At 40.3% G+C, this 21,423-nt stretch overlaps 1 protein-coding gene across 1 annotated transcript; it reads right to left on the bottom strand.

Annotated features, from left to right (window-relative positions):
- Positions 1–20,928: 20,928 nt before the first annotated feature.
- LOC149007508 (uncharacterized) lies at positions 20,929–21,423 on the bottom strand. Its single transcript, XM_089167081.1, has one exon. The coding sequence runs from the start codon at positions 21,421–21,423 to the stop codon at positions 20,929–20,931; it is 495 nt and encodes a 164-aa protein (XP_089023207.1).

The raw sequence follows: 21,423 nt of genomic DNA, 5'->3' as shown, positions 1-21,423 counted from the left end.
CCGAATCGGGTCTGATATAACAGGGGTACAACCTAACCAAACACTGCTAGACAGCCCTAGGTATGACAACCAATGATTCGGGAAAGTGTCAATGGGCAACCCCGGAAACATCCCATACTATTTCGATAATGTCCAAGGACAGAAGTGTCAAAAGGACACCTCCCAATCCCAAACCAAACTTAATCAAACACATTCTCAGATCAGTCATGACATACACAACCAGTAGTTCATCATATAAAAGAGAATGTAAAAGCAAAATTAGATTAAGCAGTAATAAGTAATTCATATAACATGAATAATGAAAAAGATGATATAAACAAGTGCTACTGTTCTCATAGTAGGAGATCAGAATTAAAGTACAACAACAGTAGGTAATCTCATAGTTTCACAAAGTAGAAACCAGAGAACAAGTAATCTATGTAGTTAAGGAAATAACTGTCCTTACCTTCTAATTCGTAAAGGAACTTAGAGAATCAAGTAAGACCTTGACTAAACCTGAGAAAAGAGTCTTAAACAAGTGTATACTATGAGTTAGGAAAGATACATTGAAGGAAAGATTACAATTCAATCAAAACAGACCAAGAATGGGGTTTCTGTACCCATTGGTCGACTGATTGGTCTACTGCCCCAGTCGACCAATGAGTCGACCAACAGAGACAGTAGCCTTCAAAAATCAGAATTTTTAGAATATGAATATGAATTTGGTGGTTCAAAAGGGTACAAAATAAGGGGGAAACTTTAATGGAAACATCTAAGTCTATAGAGGACAACAAACCAATAATCAAATCAAGTTTCTAGGTCACAACTCAGGAACCAGAAAGTTAACCTAATTAGGTTAAACATAGATTATGAAGGAAAAATATATTATGATCAAGGGTAAGGAATTAAAATTAATAGGTTACAATTCTAGTAAAGAAAATAAAGTGAGGGTCTTCTAATATGATCAAAATAGGGGTTCTTGATCTTACCCAAGAAAATAGGGTTTCACCCTTTTTGGTTCCCATGAAAAGGTTGAGAGTTCCGGATGAAGGGAGGTAAATTGTTAGTCAAAAATAACAAGAAGAATCATTCAATGATAAAGTTTAGGTTCATATAAATTTTACCCAAGAGGTTTCCCTCTCATGGGGAATTACTAAAGGTTCTCCAGATGACCACACAAGGTTAGGGTTTCAAAAGTTAGGGTTTCCAGGATTCAACTGGCAAGGGTTGAGATCATGATGATGATCATGGATCTCAAGGAACATGATGAGATCATGGAATAGATGGTTGTAAGAATGCAGCATCATCTTCCTGATCTCAATCAAGAACAGATTTAAGAAAAGAAATCAGAGATAGAGAGGAAAGAGATCATACACATACCTTTGATGCAGGAGGATGAAGATTGCTTGAGTTCTTGCGAGATATCAACCAAGGATGCAAGGGAAGCGATTAGAATAGGGTTCTAACTCGTTCCAGAGGCTTAAGAGGCAGATGAGGCGGAGTATTCCCGAGATTAGACTTAAATAGAGTAGCCACGATTCAAATTTCAAAAACAGAATCAATTGGTTGATTGATTGGTCGACTGGTCCAGTCGACCAATCAGAACAACAACTTCAAAACAGGGAATTGAAGGCTCAGATCAAGTCCAAACATCAAGGGGTTTTGCACACACCTAAAGTGACATACCTAGTAGGTAGAAATGCCTTCGAACCAATATAGAGAGCACTCCAAGTCCATCAACTAATTCAATCTTCATCAGTGTGCAGTTTCCAAGGAAGGGACACTGACATCCACACTCAAGGATTCCACTCCAGCCATCAAGTCTTCAACTGAAATGGCCCAAAGCTGACTTCTTGCCTTACTTCGGTTTGTTGGACCTACAAACAACAGGGTTTCCGGGTCAGGGTTCAGGGCTGGGTTTCACAATTAGAACATCCCCCTTGAGATCTAGGGCTGAGAACATTCACGTACTTACAAGAATAAAGTCCCCTTTAGTTAGCCATTTTTAGTCATTTCCATGTGAACTTATTCTGGGAATATTCTGCTCCGTGATGTTGCAGCAATCGTACAGCAAAGTTAGAGAACACATTCTTCTTCTATTATGGGTCTTCACCTACATTACCATGAGAAAGAGGGTTAATCAAATTCATCCATTAATCTGAAGAGAAATTCATGCAAGAGTGAGAATAATGACCTTTACAAGATTCAAAATGTTAAGACTCACTAAAACAACATCTAATGACTACTAACACTAAAACAAAGATAAAATACTCTTAAATCAAGCCATCTCAAGTATAAAATTACCAAACTTAACTCTATTTCATAGTGTTATCACCAAGATCCCTACAGAGGTATCCAGTCCTTGCGGGATCAGAATGACTAGACCTACCTAGAGGAGGGCTGGTGTATATCTTAAAGCATGTCAACTATTAGAGACTTGCATAGTTAGATCTTAGTAGCATTCATACTTCTGCATTTCATACATATCATATATGCATTGCTGATGGTGTTGACATATGGATGAGAATTATGTTATCCTTACTGAGTTCATCAGAACTCATTCCTTTATTTCCATGTTATATTAGCCTGTACAGATGGAGGACATGCGTCGGAAATTGGATTGGTACCCCATGAAGGAGCCTTCTCGTATGAAGAGGATGTGGCATCGGCAATGGGAGATGGAGATAGCCTGTGCGGGAGCTCCTACAAGTGCATGGAGTGCGCTTATAGCACCCATTGATGGACGAAGGAGATAGGTTGCCAAGCATTTTGCCAATAGTATGGAGAATAATTGGAGAACCCATCACCTTGCTAAACTTGAGTCCCAGTTCTTAACCTTAGAGAAAGAAACTGGAAAGAAGATTATTTGATTTATTTTGTTTGCTTCCGCTGAACTCTTATTCTTTTTGATCATTTATTCTTTTCTTGATTATTTTATTGGAGTATTTGACTCCTGTAATCTTTCTATTAATTATTGCACTTATTCTTGCTCATGATTATCTATTACTTGCATTTATTATTATTAATGGTAAGACCGTGGATCCTGTGATTATTCACTCCCACGGGTTGTCGGGCGGGTAACCGAGACCCGTAGGTGGGGTGTGACAACAATAATAAATGAATTACATGAACAAGTCCTATTGCAGTTACAATACTTACAACAATAATACAATTATAAGAAAATATAAGAAACAGTAGTAAGATCATGCAATCCGAATCATAAACAAGTAAACATGCATTTTAGGTTATTAGGGTACAACCGTCCTTACCTTAATTAGCTTTGAAGAATTCCAGAGAAAGAATGAGGATAGCTCCAAGGTTAGCAAATAAACCCGAAACAAGCATAGTTCAATCATTAGGAACAAACCCTCGAAGATTGGAAGTCAAAAGAATCGAAACAGACAAAAAAATCAGCTACTGTCACTGTGGGTTGACTGGCTGGGCAGCTTGGGCAGTTGACCCAGTGAACAGTACGAGTAGAAACTCCGAATTATGATCCGAATCTCAACTTTCGGGATTCGAAACACTCCAAAATTTTAAGGGAACTCTAGAATAGCAGTCTAAGACTATCTAGCATAGATTAGGCATCAACAATGATCAAAAGGATAGAATTCTAAATTAATCAAAAACTAGGTTTTTACCAAAATCAATCCGTGAATTATACGGAGAGGCTAGAGAAAATGAGAATTCACTCTAGAAAGAAAAGAACAATAGATCTTAGATAGAAATAATCATAGGAATGAATGTAGCATGCTTTAGAAATCAAAAACATTGAATGACCACACATCTATGAAGATCTCACAAGATCTCATCCTAAAATCAGGTTGTGTAAATCATAGAAATATTGGAGTGAATGGAGATTCACTCACAACTACAGAGATTGAGGAAGAGGTATTAGCAATGATACAAAACCTTCTTCATAATCACAAAGATGAGAAGAAATCAATAGAAGAATAGATCAATGGAAGATTATGAGTGATTACTAACCTTAATGAAGATTAATCACCAAAAAGCTTGAGAATTCACAAAGGATCTTCCACAACTCGAAAGAAAAGGCTTGAGAGAGGCTTCCCACATTCTCCAAAGGCTTTAGAAACAAGTGGGGTTGAAAACCATGTAGTCCCATTAAATAGAGCATCAAAACCCTAAAAATCAAAATTTCACGCATAAGCCCCTGTTGCTCTAGGCAGCCTGACTAGGTCGATTGGCCCAGTCGACCCAGGGTGACAGCAAGCCCAAAACAAGGAATTGAAGCTCCAAACCTCAAAATTTTTGACAGGGCTTCTCCCAACTCAACAAGCAACTCACCTAGGAGTGAGGGACCCAACTAGGTCTCAAGTCCATCAACCAAGCTCTTCATCTTCAAGGTGCAGTTTCTTCTCCAACTCTGACAAGGTTTCCAAGTATAGAGCTCCATCATCAATCTCTAAGGGTTTTGGATCAAACACCATGTCTTCCATTGAGATGGCCCATAATTGCCTTCTTCCTTCACTTCAGGTCTTCGGACCTACAAACAAATGGGTTTTCGGGTTAGGGTTTTGGCTGGATTTCACAAAGTGCCTTGTCGAGACAATAGCGCCAACTGAATTCAAGGTTGGTCTTCCCAGGATTACATTGTATGCTGAGAGATTCCTTATCAGGAGGAATTTAATTAATGTGGTTACTGTTTGTAGATGAGGTCCCAATATCACTGTTAATTCAACAGTCCCTTCCACAGGATTTGATTTTCCAAAAAATCCAAACAACCAGGTCCCGCACGGCTTCACCTTCACAGAATCCAACTTTAAGCGCAAAAAGGCTTCATAAGACATGATGTTTACTGAAGATCCCGTGTCTATTAAAACTCTATAAACATCTCATCGTGTGGTTCTTGGATCCTAGTCATTTCCTCCTTTGTGAAAACTATATCCTTCATCTTTTTTTATTTTTTTGAAACAATGTGAGATTCAACAAAATGGACAAACCTGGCATGAGCTCTCGATTTTAAAACTGAATTCAGATCTAGGCTCCCCAATATGGTCATAATCGGAGACTGCTTTTGCTGGACTCTTTGATTTTCCTGATCTCCAAGATTTTCAACTGGAGAATGAGGCTGAAAGTCTTTCCTTGCCTGGTCCTCTATAGTTCCATCTCCGAGGTTGATCAGCAGCATCCCTCTGTTGTCCTCCGTTTCTTCTTTGAACATACCGATCCAATCGTCCTTGACTGATCAGTCGTTCAATTTCATTATTCAAGACTCTACAATCATATGTGTCATGGCCATGGTCTTTGTGGAATCTATAACACTTGTTTGGATTCCGCTCTTTTGCCTTTGCAATCATTGGTGCTAGCCATTTCACAAATCTTTGGTTTTGGATCTACATCAGGATTTTTGATCTTCTAGAGTTCAGAGGTGTATAGTTTTCTGGAAATGGCCGTGGAATATCTCTTCTAATTTGGCGGTCATTCTTTGGATAACTCCTATTGTTTCTTTGATCCCTTTGATCAAATCACAGTATCCCACTTTCTTTTCTCTTGCCACTATTACCATCAGTTTATTTTCTTGCCTACAAAATATCTTTCATATTTGCGTACTGGTTACATCATGATGTCAGCTCTACAATATTTGCTGGCTTGTTCATAATTAAAGAACTCCAGTAGATGATCATCGGTTAGTCCTCTGAACATTGCGTCATAAGCTACTGCTTCATTGAGGTTATTGATCTAAATCGATTCCTGATTGAATCTTTTCATGTAATTACATATTGACTCGCCTGGTTTTTTATGAATTGCCGCCAAGTTATCTACTATTTTGTTGCTCTTCATACTACTTTGAAATCTTGACAGAAAGATTTTTGTTAGATCTCTAAAGTTTCCAACTGAATTTGGCTGTAGACTAAAGAACCAAGTTGTTGCAGGACCTAATAGGGATGAAGGAAATGATCGGCACTTCAAAGCATTCAAATTTCCTGCTAGCATCATGACGGAATTAAATTGAGCCAGGTGCTCCAATGGATCTGTACTTCCATCGTACATTGTGAACACTGGGAGCTTGAAATTGTGCGGCAATGGTGCCATCATTATTTCTCTTGAGAATGGATTTCGATCCATGGTCTCTTCTACATTTTCTCCATTATCTTTGTCTGTCAATTGTTGGATCTGATCATTCAGGATACGAAATCTTTTGCTGATTTCAGATCCGTGAACTTCAGAATGGATACTTATTGATTGCTCCCTTTCTTTCCAATCTCTATGGCTTCCAGGAATTTTGCTCCTCCTTCTTTGACTTGATTGATCCTTTTTGGTTGAAAATTGATCTTTAGGTCTCAATGGATCAAAATTTAGATTTGTACTTTCTCCCTCGCCTTCTTTGAGATCTTATCTTCTTTGGCTTTATCTTAACTCTTGCATCTAAGGATTTTGGTCAAAGACTACCTCAAATCGAGAAAGAGTATGAGCTCTAACAGCTGGTGAGATTGAAATTCTTCTTACCTTTGGAATTCCGATTTCCTTAATATATGATCTCATCAGATTCTGTGTGTCTAGAATCTGACATTGCATGTTCTCCATCTGAGCAGCAATTTGATTAGAATAGAGTCCTAGTTGAGATGTTGCAGCAGGTGCTTCCGTGAGTTGTTTCTCCTGCTTGTTATGGACTTCGATGAGATGAGGTGAATGATCTTCTGTCACCTTTTGCTTTTGTCGAGTTTGCATTGTCGGAACTTGTGGCAATGGTGTTGTTTCCTTCGTCTTTCTTTTTGGATTGATTCTTGTCAGCTCTCTTTGGCTAGCATCCGCTATCTCATTTACTGGAATCATCTCCCCTTGCTCAGGTGACTGTGCCATAGCTTTTGTTCTAAATTTTGGCTTAGAAATTACCCACAGACGGTGCCAAATGTTGGTGCAGATTTCGCTGAGGTTTGTGAACCATGAATCTCACACCAAACACTCAGATCTAATCGATCTGGTTTGAACTCACACTTCCTCCAAAATTAATGAAATTGTTAGAAACGAAGCTGATCAGCTGGATCGGCATTCCGTCTTCGACGATTAAGTCAGTAGTTGACTAGAACTAATGCTTCAAAGCTCACTGAGAGCTTTTGAGGAGCTTTAATGGAAAATGAGCAAGAAGAGTGTGAGCCTTTTTTTTGTGAGAATTTGAATGTCCTACCTTTTGGAGTATTTGTCCCTATTTATAGGCTTTTCACATGACTCTTCATTGCTAATGATCGTCGGATGGAAAGTTCGAATCGGATGGTCATGATTTGAACTTCGTTTAGCTTTCCGGCGGACCCATAAAATGACTTGTATCATTAGTTGAATCTAGTCGAACGGTCATGAACCGGAGTTAGGGTAATTTATTCACAACAATATTGTATCATATGTACTTCTTTGATATAGTATGATTTAAGAGAATCCCACCTTTGTCGTCTTTGATTCTCTGCGCAATCCCACAGTACATGTAAAATGGGTGTTTTGGTTTCTTCGTGATGATAATCGTACCGGGCGTCAAGAGGGGGAATTCCAGTGGTTTCAACTTTGTCCTCAAGATTGGACCTTCAGAATCAAAATTCTCATCTCTTGAACGTTTGACCAAGAGAACCTTTAACGCAACGAAGACCAAATATTAGTGCACTAACTTTTTTTTTGGATGAATAAATAATTAAATTATTGAAAGCAACAACAAAGAGTGCATATACAAAGGGGGGAGGGGGAGAAGACCAGTCAAGGAAGGGATTAGCGAGAGGAATTGAGACTCCAAGAAGTAACAATCAGCCTATTTCTTAGAGAATCAACAACTGGGGGATGGGGGGGGGGGGGGGAGAGAGAGAGAGAGAGAGAGAGAGAGAGAGAGAAGTTTCAAAGAATCATCAAAATAGGCAGCATTCCAAATCATAACTCGAGATTGGGATTTGCAAGTACATCTTCTCATGTTACGCTCCCACCATAAATGGTGGGCTATGGCTGAAAAGACAAGCTTACCCACTTGGTCACAGATAGTGGCACCGGCATAGCTTCTCAGGATCCAGTTCCAATCTCGAGCAAAGCCAAAAGAACGTCATGATCGGGGCCAAATGGAAGCCAGGGCTAAGGTCCAAACAGAGCAGGATAGCGGGCAAGAGAAGAATAGGTGATCAAGGTCCTCTAAACTATTCCAATAAAGGGTGCAGTTGGGGCTAATAAGAAATGATTAGGTAGGGAGAGCGAGGTTGAGGGCCTTCCAAAGGGTGAGGGAGTGGCGGGGGATATGGCCTTTCAACTAGACAAGGGGGGCCCAGGGATAGGTGTAGGGGGTTCTGAGGAGGTTCCAAACTAAGGCAGTGGTGAAGGATTTGGTATGGGAGTGAAGCCAAATAATGTGGTCATCAACGTGGGATAATGGGGGGGGGGGGGGGGGGAGAGTTCCAAACCTGTGTGAGACAAGGGTGAGGGGAGGGGGACCAAGAGCCATTAGAGATAAGGAAGAGAGGGAGATAGATTTTGGGACACGGGAGTCATAAATAGCTCTAGGGCCAAGGAGAGTGAACAAAACACCCATCGGATGCCAGGGGTCAAGCCAAAAGGAGGTGGAGGTGCCAGAAGATATGAGAACAAAAATGGCGGAAAGAGCATGGCCCCAGAGAAGGGATAGCTTTCTCCAGATCCAAGAGGGGTTGGATGCAAGTGGGATAGTCCAAATGGAATCCAATTTAAGAAGATAGGAATAGACCTAGGGGACCCAAATGGAATCATGATAAAGGCGATCTTCCATATAAGTTTCATGAGGCAAGCCAGATTCATATCAAGAATCTGGCAGATTCCAAGACCCCCTTCAGATTTAGGACGACAAATGGCCTTCCAGCTAATAGGGTGAAGGAAGCAAGAAGCATCTTGGCCCTTCTAAATCAAGGCACAGAAGATGGCTTCCAAAGAATGGATGGTGGATTTAGGAAGGGAGAAGATATTGCACCAAAAAATGTAGGAAGAATGGAGGACTGATTGGATAAGCACCACTCTCTTAGCAAACGAGAGCAACTTGCCCTTCCAAAGCTAGAGGTTTTTCCAAATATGATCAAGCATAGGGGAGCAATGGTGGCGGGTTAGCCTACTTGGGATTAGAGCCTACTGGGATAAGAGGGAGGCCAAGGTAGGACACCGGGAAGGAATTGAGATTAAAATGAGAGAGCTACAAGAGAGAAGCATGAGTAGTGTCAGAGATACCCAAGAGAAAGATGGTGGATTTCTCAAAGTTCATTCTAGGACTCGAAAGGGAATCGAAGGAGGAAAGGATGAAGAGGATAGAAGAGATAAAGATATGGTCAGCCTTGGAGAAAATCATGAGATAATCCGCAAAAGCAAGGTGGGTGAGCTTAAGGGATTTGCACTTGGGAATGGGAGAAATGAGAAGCTGATTAGTTTTGGATTAGAGGAGGCGGGAGAGGACTTCCAGAGCTAAGGTGAAGAGATAGGGGAGAGCAGGCATCGTTGGTGATACCAACTCGAGAAGAAAAGAAACCAGTAGGGGATCCATTAGTGATAACCGAGAAGTGAGGAGTGGAGATGCAAGTCTCAATCCAGGTGGACAAAGGAAGGGGGGAAACCCATGGCAGAGAGGACTTCACTGATAAAATCCCAATGGATGGAGTCAAATGCTTTATGGAGATCAACCTTCAAGAGGGCGGCCGGGGAGTGAACAGATCTATCAAACCCTTTAACAATCTCCACACAAAAGATAATGTTGTCTAAGATACTGTGGCCAGAAATGAATGCATATTGATTGGGGCTCACTAGAGAAGGAGTGACCAATTTAATGCAATTGGCAAGGACCTTAGAGATGAATTTGTAGAGGAGGTTATAAAGGGATGTGGGGCAAAAGTCCAAAAGGGAGGAAGCACTAGGCTTCTTGGGGATGAGACAGAGGAAGGTATTGTTGATGGAGGAGAGTTGGGAAGGATTAAAGAAGAAGCTATGGATAGCATGAATAAGGTCTTGCTCAATGAAATCCCAGGTGGCAAGAAAAATCCCATACTGAAGCCATCGGGACCAGGAGCCTTATTGGCTTTATGGGAACGAATAGTAGTGAGGATTCCCTTCGACGAAGGGATAGAGCAGAGAGAGGGCAAATGGGAGGGGTCATGAATTTATTGAGGGTGGAGGTGTTAAGGGAGGGGCAGGAAGGGGTGGGGGGAGAAAGGAGATTGGAAAAGTAGGAGACAACTTCCACCTTAATACTAGGACGGTCCTAGATCTAGACACCACTACTAGTAAGAAGGAAAGGAAGGGAACTGAAGTTGAGATGAGCTTTGAGGGAGTGTTGGAAGTAAGCAAGGTCGGCGTCCCCATGCTCAAGCCACTTGAAACGGGATTTCTGGAGGAGAAAGCTTTCCTCTTGGGAGGCAAGCGAGGAGAGGGGCAAGGAAAGAGACTTTTTGTAACACCCCCGTATTTCTAAACCGGGATCCATATTGCAGGTCTGAAAAGCCGAAGGTCAAGTTGGAATAAGTTGTGGAATATCCGGATTGAAGTCCATGATCCATATCTTAAGTTCATGGATCTATATTCTCTTGATGAAGAACCTGCCTTACTGCGAAAGTGGATCACCAATCGGAGTTAAGGTGTGTTTGAAGAGGTCCAAAACCAAGGTAAGATCACCCCCACATGTTGTATAGGGTTAGGATTGAGTTGGGGATCAAGCCCTTGAGCAAAGCACCCAAATATTGAAAAGTACTAAGGGGCGGTTGCTTAAGGTGGTTGATTGGCCAATCAACTGCCTAAGCGATAGCCAGGTCTGCTAACGGGATTTTTACCCTAATTTGCCCTAGTTCCATATATATAGCAAATCTCGACCTTTTTACTCATTATTCTATTCGGGATTGCTATTGTGGACGGTTAGGAGGCAGAGAACATTTGCTGGAAGGTGAGAGAAGAATGATTTGCGAAGAAGATTCAATCCTTCGTCTGTTCTGCGAATCAAGTAGAGGTAAGTGATCCCCACACTCTCTATTTTCTTTCCTCATCTTTTGAGTGGTGTGAATCCATCCCCTTTGGATTGGTGGTGATTGAATTGTATTGGTTCTATTCCCCATCAGTGAATTTGATTAGATCCTGCCCAAAAACAGATCCTTGCATTCAAATAAAGGATAGATCTAATCAAAGGAGATGATTTGAATATTACATCTTTAGAATTGTAGGTTTCTGTTTCGTGCTTGTGTTGTAGGTTCATTAAAGACAAAATTCGAAATTTAAATCTTCCCAAAACTGAATTAAAATTGGGAGATCAAAAGTTAGAATTTCAGACTTAAAGGCTATCTATAATAGGGTGGTCGCTGACCCAACCAACCGCCCCAACCGACCGACTGGGTCACACCAGCTCTGTGAAGTTGGTTATTGCTCTAATTTGACTCATGTCTTCAATATATTTTTACAACTCTCTGTTTAGGTGATCTATGAAGTTTACTGGAACTATTGTGAGTGATGTTTACTTGCACTTTAGTAAGATTTTTACATATTTACAGGTAATGATACATTCTTATTTATATGCGATGATATGCTATATGATGAATTGTTTAATTCTTATATTATTCATTGCTCATTTAACTTGCTGTAGTTGTATAAGTTATTGAATTGTAGTTGAATGTATGCTATAAATGATGTTTATATGTACTTTATTACTTTGTGATAATGAATGAGCGATTATGTTATAATGGTTGATGATGTGATGTAGTTGTGATGGAAGGGTATCCATAGCTTGGGATATCAGAGGGTTGTGATATGGGACACATGCTTACTGATGGCCCTAGCACTATCATGATTGCTGGACATACCTAGGGAGTCTAGATTGCATGGTTAGGTACCCTTACATGCTACTACCCTTTTCGGGGAATTGAAGCCGAATGACCCGTGATAATAATGATGTGACTCACCAACGGGGGTTGGTCCAAGTGGTAAGCAGCTTGGTCCGCTTAAGCAAGGTTCCGGTATTGAAACCTTGTGGATGCAAAAAAATTCTCGCTGGAAGACTCACCCCACCACAGCCAGGTGTGCGACCGGGTCGAACACTGGATTGGTCAAGGCAAAGCCTTGGAAACCGGGGTTGGCAGCCAAAAAAAAAATAATAATGATGTGACTCTATTTCATCCTATAGCGGTAACTAGTCTGTGCGGAGATATAGTGGTCCACTGTTGATCATACATTGGTAGGGTTGCATACGTTAGGGTTTGGGTTCATGGACATCCAAGGAGCGGCCGGGAGTCGTGAGGGGTCATGAGAGCCGTTTGTGAAATTAAAAGTAACCGCAAGCGCACGGTATCGTGTAGCTAACGGGTCGATCTCAAGGAGATATGTCACTTTAGAATTAACTTCTTAATGATAATACGAGAGTGGAATGATTCAATTTTTGTAAACTAATTAACTAAACTAAACGATCATAATCCATACATCTAATGCAATCGAATTGAAACGAAAAATAAAGCTAACACAATCAATGCATAAATAAAAGACAAGAAAAAAAAATGCGAACAATAAAAATAAAAGGAAAAGGGAAGTGATCCAAGTGTCAGCTCTGGATCAAGGGAATGGGAGTATAATAATAATAATAATAATGACTTCGACCGTTGATGAGCACATTTATGTGTGAAATCTTAGGGCATAAAGCATGCATTTTATACACTTAGAGTGGAGTTACCTTGGGTTTTATGTTGTTTTTGCAGATTTTAGGACTTTTCAAGATTTAAGCAAATATTTGGAGTTTTGGGCTTGAATCATGCAATTTTACACATCAAGAGGACTTTTCAAGATTTAAGCAAATATTTAGAGTTTTGGGCTTGAATCATGCAATTTTACACATCAAGAAGTACATTCAAATTTTCAAATGCAAAAATGGGCCTGATCTGGAGCATGATGGGCTAGAGATGTATGATTATGGGCCAACTCCGAAATATTGAAGAGATAAAGAAGGCAAATTTGATCTACGGCTGATATTTTAAATTATCAATCAAATTTACAAAGATATTATTGAGAGAGTCCAAATGGAGAAAAGAGTCATTGCATACTTCAATATCTTATTTCCTACTTAGGATTTAATTAAAGAAAGAAAAAGAGGAAAAAGAATTATATTTAGAGAAGGAAGAGGCAAAAATCCCGTTTTTGAATGTCTTTGTCTAGTTTCGATCAAGCCCTTCATCTAACGGTCATCCGATGTCCGATCGTGCTGATTTTTGGAGGAGAGCTTCACGACTACTTAAACCTCAAATCCAACGGTGGAATTATGCATATGATCTCTTTAAATTTGCACGATTAGTACGTCAAAACCCTAATTGGTCTGAGTCAGATAGGAACCCTGAGTTTTATTCAAATTCAGCCGTGCCTCATATCTCATGTAAACTCTATAAAAGGAGAGCATACTCCATCAAAGGAAAAGGTGTTTTAGAGCTTAGAAGAAGCACTCTTTTTATTAATCTTCTCTCCTCCCTCCATTCCCGCTTCTATCTACCCCTACATATTCTTAATTTAGGATTTACTTTCAGAATTTATTTATTGTTCTCCCTTTCCCTGAGTCCTTGATCAAAGATGCCTACAGTCGTGCCTCTCTTTGATTAAGGTTTCCCTTTCCTTTTATTACTTTGTTATTTACTTTCTGCAATTTACTTTCAACATTTATTTATTGTTCTCCCTTCCCCTGGATCCTTGATCAGAGATGCTTACAGTCGTGCCTTTATTTGGTTAAGGTTTCCATTTTACTTTCTACAATTTACTTTCTGTTATTTACTTTCTGTTATTTACTTTCTGTAATTTCTTTTTCTCTAATATCCATTCCCCCGATCGGTGGACTATAAGCTACGACAAAGGGTCCACGGTCAAAGTCATTATTATTATTCTCCCCTTCCCTCGATCCAGAGCTGACACTCGGATCACTTCCCTTTTCCTTTTATTTTTATTGTTCGCATTTTTTTCCTATCTTTTATTTATGCATTGATTGTGTTTAATTTATTTTTCGTTTCAATTCGATTGCATTAGATGTATGTATTAGGATCGTTTAGTTTAGTTAATTCGTTTAACAAAAGTTGAATCATTCCACTCTCGCATTACTATTAAGAAGTTGAATTCTAAGTGGCATATCTCCTTGAGATCGACCCGTTAGCTACACGATACCGTGCGCTTGCGGTTACTTTTAAATTTCACAAACAATCGTGGACCCTTTGCCGTAGCTTACAGTCCACCGATCGGGGGAAATGATATTAGAGAAAAAGAAATAGCAGAAAAGAAATAATTAAAGCAATAAAAGGAAAGGGAAACCTTAACCAAAGAGAGGCACGACTATAGGCATCTCTGATCAAGGACCCAGGGGAAGAGAGAACAATAAATAATGCTGAAAGTAAATTGCAGAAAATAAATAACAGAGTAATAAAAGGAAAGGGAAACCTTAATCAAAGAAAGGCACGAATGTAGGCATCTCTGGATCAAGGACCCGGGGAAGGGAGAACAATAAATAAATGCTGAAAGTAAATCTTAAATTAAGAATATGAAGGGGTAGATAGAAGTGGGAATGGAGGGAGGAGAGAAGATTAATAAAGAAGGTTACTTACTTGCGAATTGAACAAACGATTCGAATCTCAACCAACCCTAACAACCAGATCTAGATCTAGAATGATCTAAATCTACAATTGCTAGACCTAGAGAAAAACGAATCTAAATACTTGAACTTGAACTTGAATTGCATTACATAAAAAAAAAATTAAACCTAAACATTCAATCTAGAAATTAAAATCTCACAAATGCAAGCAAAGAAAACTAGAGAAAGCCTAAATAAACCAAAGAGAAAAGAAAATGTGCTTCTCCTAAGCTCTAGAACACCCTCCCTTGATGGAGTATGCTCTCCTTTTATAGAGTTTACATGAGATATGAGGCACGACTGAATTTGAATAAAACTCAAAGTTCTTATCTGACTCAACCAATTAGGGTTTTGGCATACCAATCGGACAGACTTAGAGATATCAAATACATAATTCCACTGTTGGATTTTAGGGTTAAGAAGTCATAAATCTTTTCTCCAAAAATCAGCTAGATCGGACACCGGATGACCATTCGATGAAGGGCTTAATCGAAACTGGACAGAGACATTCAAAAATGAGATTTTTCCTCTTTTTCTTTCTGAGTATAATTCTTTTTCCTCTTTTTCTTTCTTTGACCAAGTCCCAAATAGGAAATAAGATATTGAGGTCTGCAAGGACTCTTTTTCTCCATTAGGACTCTCTCAATAATATATCTGTAGATTTGATTAATAATTTCTAATCTCAGCCGTAGATCAAAATTTGCTTCTTTATCTCTAAAATACTTTGGAGTTGGCTCATAATCACATCTCTAGCCAATCATGCTCCAAGTCAGGCCCATTTTCACATTTGAGAGTTTGAACGGACCTCTTGACGTATAAAATCGCATGTTTAATACCCAAAACTCCAAATATTCGCTCAAGTCCTGAAAATTCATAAAATCTGCAAAAACAATATAAAACCCAAAGTAGCTCCACTCAAAGTGTATAAAATACATGCTTTATGCCCTAATATTTCACACATAAATGTGTTCATCAAGAGCATCCCAATAATATGTGGATGACCATAGGGTTAGGGAATGGAGTCCAACAGCGGTAGCCAGCCCGTGAGGGTTCTCATTCCTAAGTAGAGAAGGATACTGAACCGAGTTGGTTGGTGCCATAGAGGAAGTGTCACACCCCACCTAGTCGGATCCGGTCATACCCGAATACCCATGGGGGTGATACACCACAAGATCTAGGTTCGGTGATAATTCCATACAATATGTGATAAAGAACAATTAAATGGATAGGAAATAAAACAAGTTCAAGTATATAATTATCAAGAATGAAAAGAAAGGATTACAATAGTTCAAAACTTCCCTTCAAAACTAAACACCGAAATTCTAGAGAAGAAAGAATGTCAAAGTCTGGAACGGAAAATCATCTACTCTAAGGAAAAGTAACTCCGTAAGAGCAATCCTGACACGAACAAGAAGCATCATGTGCTTCCACTTCTTCTCCAATTACGCCATCCTGATAGCCACTTGACAAAGGGTCCTCGACGAAAGTGGGGTCCTCATAACTTGTAGTGAAGTCTATGGAAACAAACAAAATAAATGAATGAGTTCATAGAACTCAGTGAGGTAACTAACATTCACATCATATATTCATCCAATTTCCATATCACAATTCATAAGACAATCATGTATTTAATAATATAAATAAATAGATGCATGGTGATGATATGAGGTTCCTAACTCTATAATGTAGTCTCTATGGTAGATACGCATTAAGTGTAAACTCCAATCTCCTTTGGGCGGTCTCAGTCACTCTCCCTCAACAAGAGGCATCTATTAGGTTCTCTGTGGTTGTTGGGTAAAGTTCTGTCGAACTAAGGTTGGGGTATAGGTCACCACTCTATCACATCATCGTTCGGTATGAGATCTGGCGCGTGTCAAGGATAAACCTAAGCCCAGTGCAAGGTCATACGGTCTTGTACTACATATGGTCCAGATATCTCCCCTCATGCCTTGTGCCCTTTTGGTTCAATACATTCTCACCTATGAATGGAATCTTCAACGAGAGGCATCTGTTGGACCCCATTCCTTAATCTAGCGGTTATTCACATATAATGGACAGCATGCTCTCCATGTCCTCTCACGGGTTGGTTACAGGTCTTGAGCACCCAGGAGCCCTTATCTATTATATGCAACCCACCTCTCTACGATGATAGTGGGCTTGTTTGACATATAGAACCCAGCTACTAGCATCACGGGTTAACCGGCTTTAATACCCCTACCGGAAGGGTAGTAGTACTCGTAGGGATTCCTAGCCCAACACTTCTAGACACCTATCAATCATGCATTTGGGTTTAATGGCACCACATAAAGTTACTAAGGTAACGGGTGAACCCACAAGCCTAGTAGAAAAAAACAAGGTAAGGAGAATAATAACATTCCTCCTCTTTCTTCTCATACATTACTATACCACTTTCATAACAATAATATAAGATTCAAATGTAAAGAGCAATATCAAAACAAATAGCTTCATCTTCCTTTCGCACAATGTTACACACAAGCATAGTATGATAAATAGAAATTACAGCAATTTATATTAACAAGAGAGATTAAAATAGCAACAAATAATTAAGTATAACCTGGTTAGTTATTCCTCACCTTTCAATTGGATTCTTTTCTCCAAAGATAAACAATTCCCTCCCACAAGAAGGTGACAAAAAGATAATTAAACATAATCATGCAAGAGGATTAACATAAATAAATTAGAAGTTAATTTGGGTTTAGAAAAATCTCAAAATCTTCCCACAAAAACCCAAACAGAACACTAGGTTCTAACTCGCCTTTTTAACCTAAATCGGCTAAAAGTTATTATTTCGCCATCGATTCAAAGTCGAAATGAAATGAAACACTGGGAAAGTCTAATCGGCATTAAAAATATCCTAAGGGTACCTTCAATATGATCCAATTCGATCTAGATCAAAAAGCCCCAAATTCGCTCTCCTAAATCGCCCGTGGGCAACTCGGAGAGTCAAAATGTGAAATCCTTCGCAAGGGATCGCACCAATAACTCTTATACTAAAAAGAAAACTCAACAAGAGAATTCAAGAATGAAAAATGAACCTCATTCTAGCATAATGTGTCTAAGAGAATGATTTAAGGAACCTAACCCTTTCCTAACGTTTCTGCAAAGATCCGAGTCACAAAGCACCTTCGAATGGATGGGATCTGCTCTTTTCCTTGGTTTCTCCTCTTCCCACAGCCTTAACCTCATTCTAGCATAAAAAAAAAAGCGTTTAGAGGTGAGTTAAACATAAAATAGGGTTTTAAAACCCAAAATCCCGATTTTGTCTTGTAACAGAAAATGGGGTGGGGGTGGGGGGTTGGTCACCCAACCAGCCACCTGACCGGCCACTCGATTGGCCCTTGGTTGGGCCCCAAATGAACTCCGATTTTGGTGATTTTTAGTTTGATGGAAAGGTCTTTCGATGATTTTCATTTGGATACCTTAATCTCATCAATCGGATTCTCCATTGCCAGTCTACGAACGTGCCAAAATCGCCTTTTAAGGTCATCGTGATTAATCTTCTCCCTTCTTTTAAACTCTAGGAGAGTTATCAAATCATCACAAGGATCATCCCACGATCATTAGGTCCACTTTAGAAACTTTAGGCTCCACTTGAATGGCCCACAGTTGTTGCTAACTCGAGGTTCGGGTTTGCGGTCCTGAAATCATGGGTTAACGGAAATCCGGGGGATTTCAAGGAAGTATCTGGACTACATGTAGTATGTCATGTATAACCTTGCATTGGATTAGAAACCTCGACATGCACCAGCTCATGCCAATGGTTGTGGTAAGAGAGTGTTGACCTAAACCCCAGCCATGGTTGATTGACGAGGACTGAACCCCTTACCCGGAATCCCAATAGAGTTAACCAGTCCGTGAGGGATCAAAGTGACTAGACCTACCCAAAGGAGGGCTAGCGTTAAATCTTAAAGCATGTCAACCGTCTAAAGACTTGCATAGTTAGATCTTAGTGGCATTCATATATTTGCATATCATTTTTACATATATGCTTACTTGGATATATTGTCATATGTATGTGAGATGTGTTATCCTTAGTAAGTTCGTCAGAACTCATTCCTTTCTTTGTATGTTAAATTATATTGTGCAGATGATATTCCCGAATCAGGAGAGGTTTCGTATGACTGGAGCAACTCCTGTGAAGAGAATGTGGTACCATCAATGGGAGACGGAGATGGTTTCCACGAAGCCTCCTGCGGATGCTTGGAGTGCGCTTTTAGCACCCATTGACGGAAGACGGAGATAGATCGCTCTGCATTTTGTGAAGTCTTTGGAGAAGAATTGGAGAACTCCCTTTATTGCTAAAGTTGAAGCGAAGGCTATAGCCCAAGAGCGAATTACCGAAATAAAAATGTTTTAGTTTATTTATTGCTTCTGCTGAACTTGACAAACTTTTGAAACTTGATTACTTTGATTCCTTTCTTTGATTCATTTTTGGAGCATTTGGACTCCTGTAATCCTTTTTAATTAATTATTTGAACTTGTTCTTGCTTATGATTATTATTTCTTGTATTTATTATTATTGATGGTAAGACCGTGGATCCTTTGACAGATCACACCCACCGGTTGTCGGGCGGGACCGATACCAGCAGGTGGGGTGTGATAGTTTTCCTCCTTAGCCAGCGATGGGCTAAGAGGGTCACTTTGAAGGAGAGATTGGATTTAGAAAGATCCGATCTACAAGCGGTAACTCTAGAGGAGATATTACCAAAAGTAGAGGAGTTCTAGGAGCGGAGGACAAACTTAGTGTTTCGAGCTTGCGGGCAAATGCTACAAAAGGGAGAGAATTACAGTGGACGGGTTAGGACTAGGCACTATTGATAGTGGGAAGAAAGGAGGGATTAGAAGCCCACATGCCGAAGAACTTGAAGGACTTAGGTCCAAAAGAAGGATAATCGAGGAGATTTAGGTGGCAAGGGAAGTGATCTGAGAGGGGGGGGGGGAGAAGAGGGCATGGGAGGAGGGAAAATGAGTGGTCTAGGAATCATTGACTAGAAACCTATCAAGTTTAAAGGCAATATGGGCGGTTCTAGATCTACGATTTTGCCAAGTGAAATGGTGGCCAAACCATCGAAGATCAAACAAACCCGCATCGTCAATCCAGGAATTGAAAGCATCAACCGCCGAGGGGTCAAGGGTATTGCCTCCAATCTTTTCATATGAGAAACGAATGATATTGAAATCACCCCCGATACCCCAAGGATGACCCACCAAGGAGGAGGAGAGTGAAGGTCAACCCAAAGAGGTGAACGATCAACCGAACGGTTAAACCCATTAATGATAGCAAGCAAGAAAGAGGGGGATGAGGCTAAAGATAATTGGAAGTGTAAATTTGGGAGGAGGAGAATAAGAGGGAGGGCTGGAATTTAGAGGGATCCCAAAGAATCCAAATGCGGCCATTAGGGGAATGAGATGAGTTAGATAGGAAAGACCAAGAAGGGGCAATGGAATTGGCAATTTGATGGGCATTGTCATAGTGGACATAGGTTTCAAGCAAGGAACAAAATGATGCTTTTGATTCATGGATGGATTGCTTGATTTCAGCTTATTTAGCAAGGGAATTAAGGCCACTTACATTTCAAATAGTGATGTTAGTCATTTAAATAACGTTGGGGGTGGGCATGATAAGAGCTACTCGGGCTTAGGTCCATGGGTAAGATGGGTAATGGAGTTAGTGGGATTGGGTTTAATAAATGAGCCTAGTAAGGAATGGTTCAGAGGACCAAAGCAAATAGTCGTGGAATGGGGTATGGGCTTTGGGCCTAGAATTCGTTTAGGCCCAACAGGATGGTTAGTGATAAGCGTTGGTTTAGTGGGAGACTTCGATGAGTTAGGAAAAGGCGTTGGATAAGTCGCAGGGGTAATAAGGGAGGTTAAAAGGGATTGGGTGGGTGGCGTCAGGCTAGTTGTATAGGGAGAGGGAAAAGTGGAAGCTGAGGGCATAAGGGGCGAGCTAGAAAGAGAAGGTTGCAGGAGGCCAAGGATCGTGATAGGTTCTGTGCTAGCAAGAGAAGGGAAACGTACCTGAGGTGCTTTAGCATCCAGAATAGTAGGGATACTCTTCGACCAAGTGTCGTTAGGCTTATGGATGCCTTCGATGAGGGAGAAGCCATCGTTCTTGGAAGAAGCAAACGTAGTACATGTTGCAAAGCTTCCGACACAGCAATTGCAGTTAAGACAATAGCGGGCAGCGGGGTTGGAGCAGATGTATGATTGTTCTTCTTTTCTTTCTTCTTCGGTAAGTTTTTTGGCAAGAGAGGCAAACAATGATGTAAGAGCAGTGACAACATCAATTGTAATGAGATTCAGTCGGTCGATCAGCAAACAAGGGATTTCCCTAGCATAAGGAGACATCAATTCAATTATCGCAGGTGGAGACAACATAGCATTCGTCGATGGCGGAGAGCTAAGGCTTCAAGTAACAACGGCATGTCTTTCGAATGAGCTAATGAGGCAACAGGTAAAGACAGCGGAACTAGCAAAGGACTTCTAGCAAATGAGATTGTAGTAGAAGCAGACGTTATCACAGGTAAACACGAATGGGTTTCATGGCCAAACATTAGGCAATTTGTGCATCTGGATGGAATCCAATCATATACAATGAGATGATTAAGGCGTAGACCCAAATCGTCAACAATGGAGATGCAAGGGGGAAGGGGTTTGGAAGCAGGCACGTCCATGTAGATATGAGCATAGGACAGGCGCTCCAACTTAGAGGTCTTCACATCTGAGTGAAGAGGGCGGCCTAACGCAGAGCCAATACGAATGAGGCATTCTTGATTCCAAAATTCTAGAGGAAGACCAGGAAGATTGATCCACAGGGGAAGGGAGTTGAAGTCAACCTTGCGGAGAGGCAT

This window comes from Hakea prostrata, chromosome 8 (assembly GCF_041222555.1).
Source record: "Hakea prostrata isolate BN-2017 chromosome 8, UWA_Hpros_2, whole genome shotgun sequence".
Lineage (NCBI taxonomy): Eukaryota > Viridiplantae > Streptophyta > Magnoliopsida > Proteales > Proteaceae > Hakea > Hakea prostrata.
The sequence above is the reverse complement of the archived record's forward strand: the minus strand, read 5'-3'. Positions and strand labels throughout refer to the sequence as shown.

Excerpts from the sequence above, each read along its gene's own strand:
- LOC149007508 (XM_089167081.1), bottom strand. The coding sequence starts at position 21,423 with ATGCCTCTCCGCAAGGTTGACTTCAACTCCCTTCCCCTGTGGATCAAT.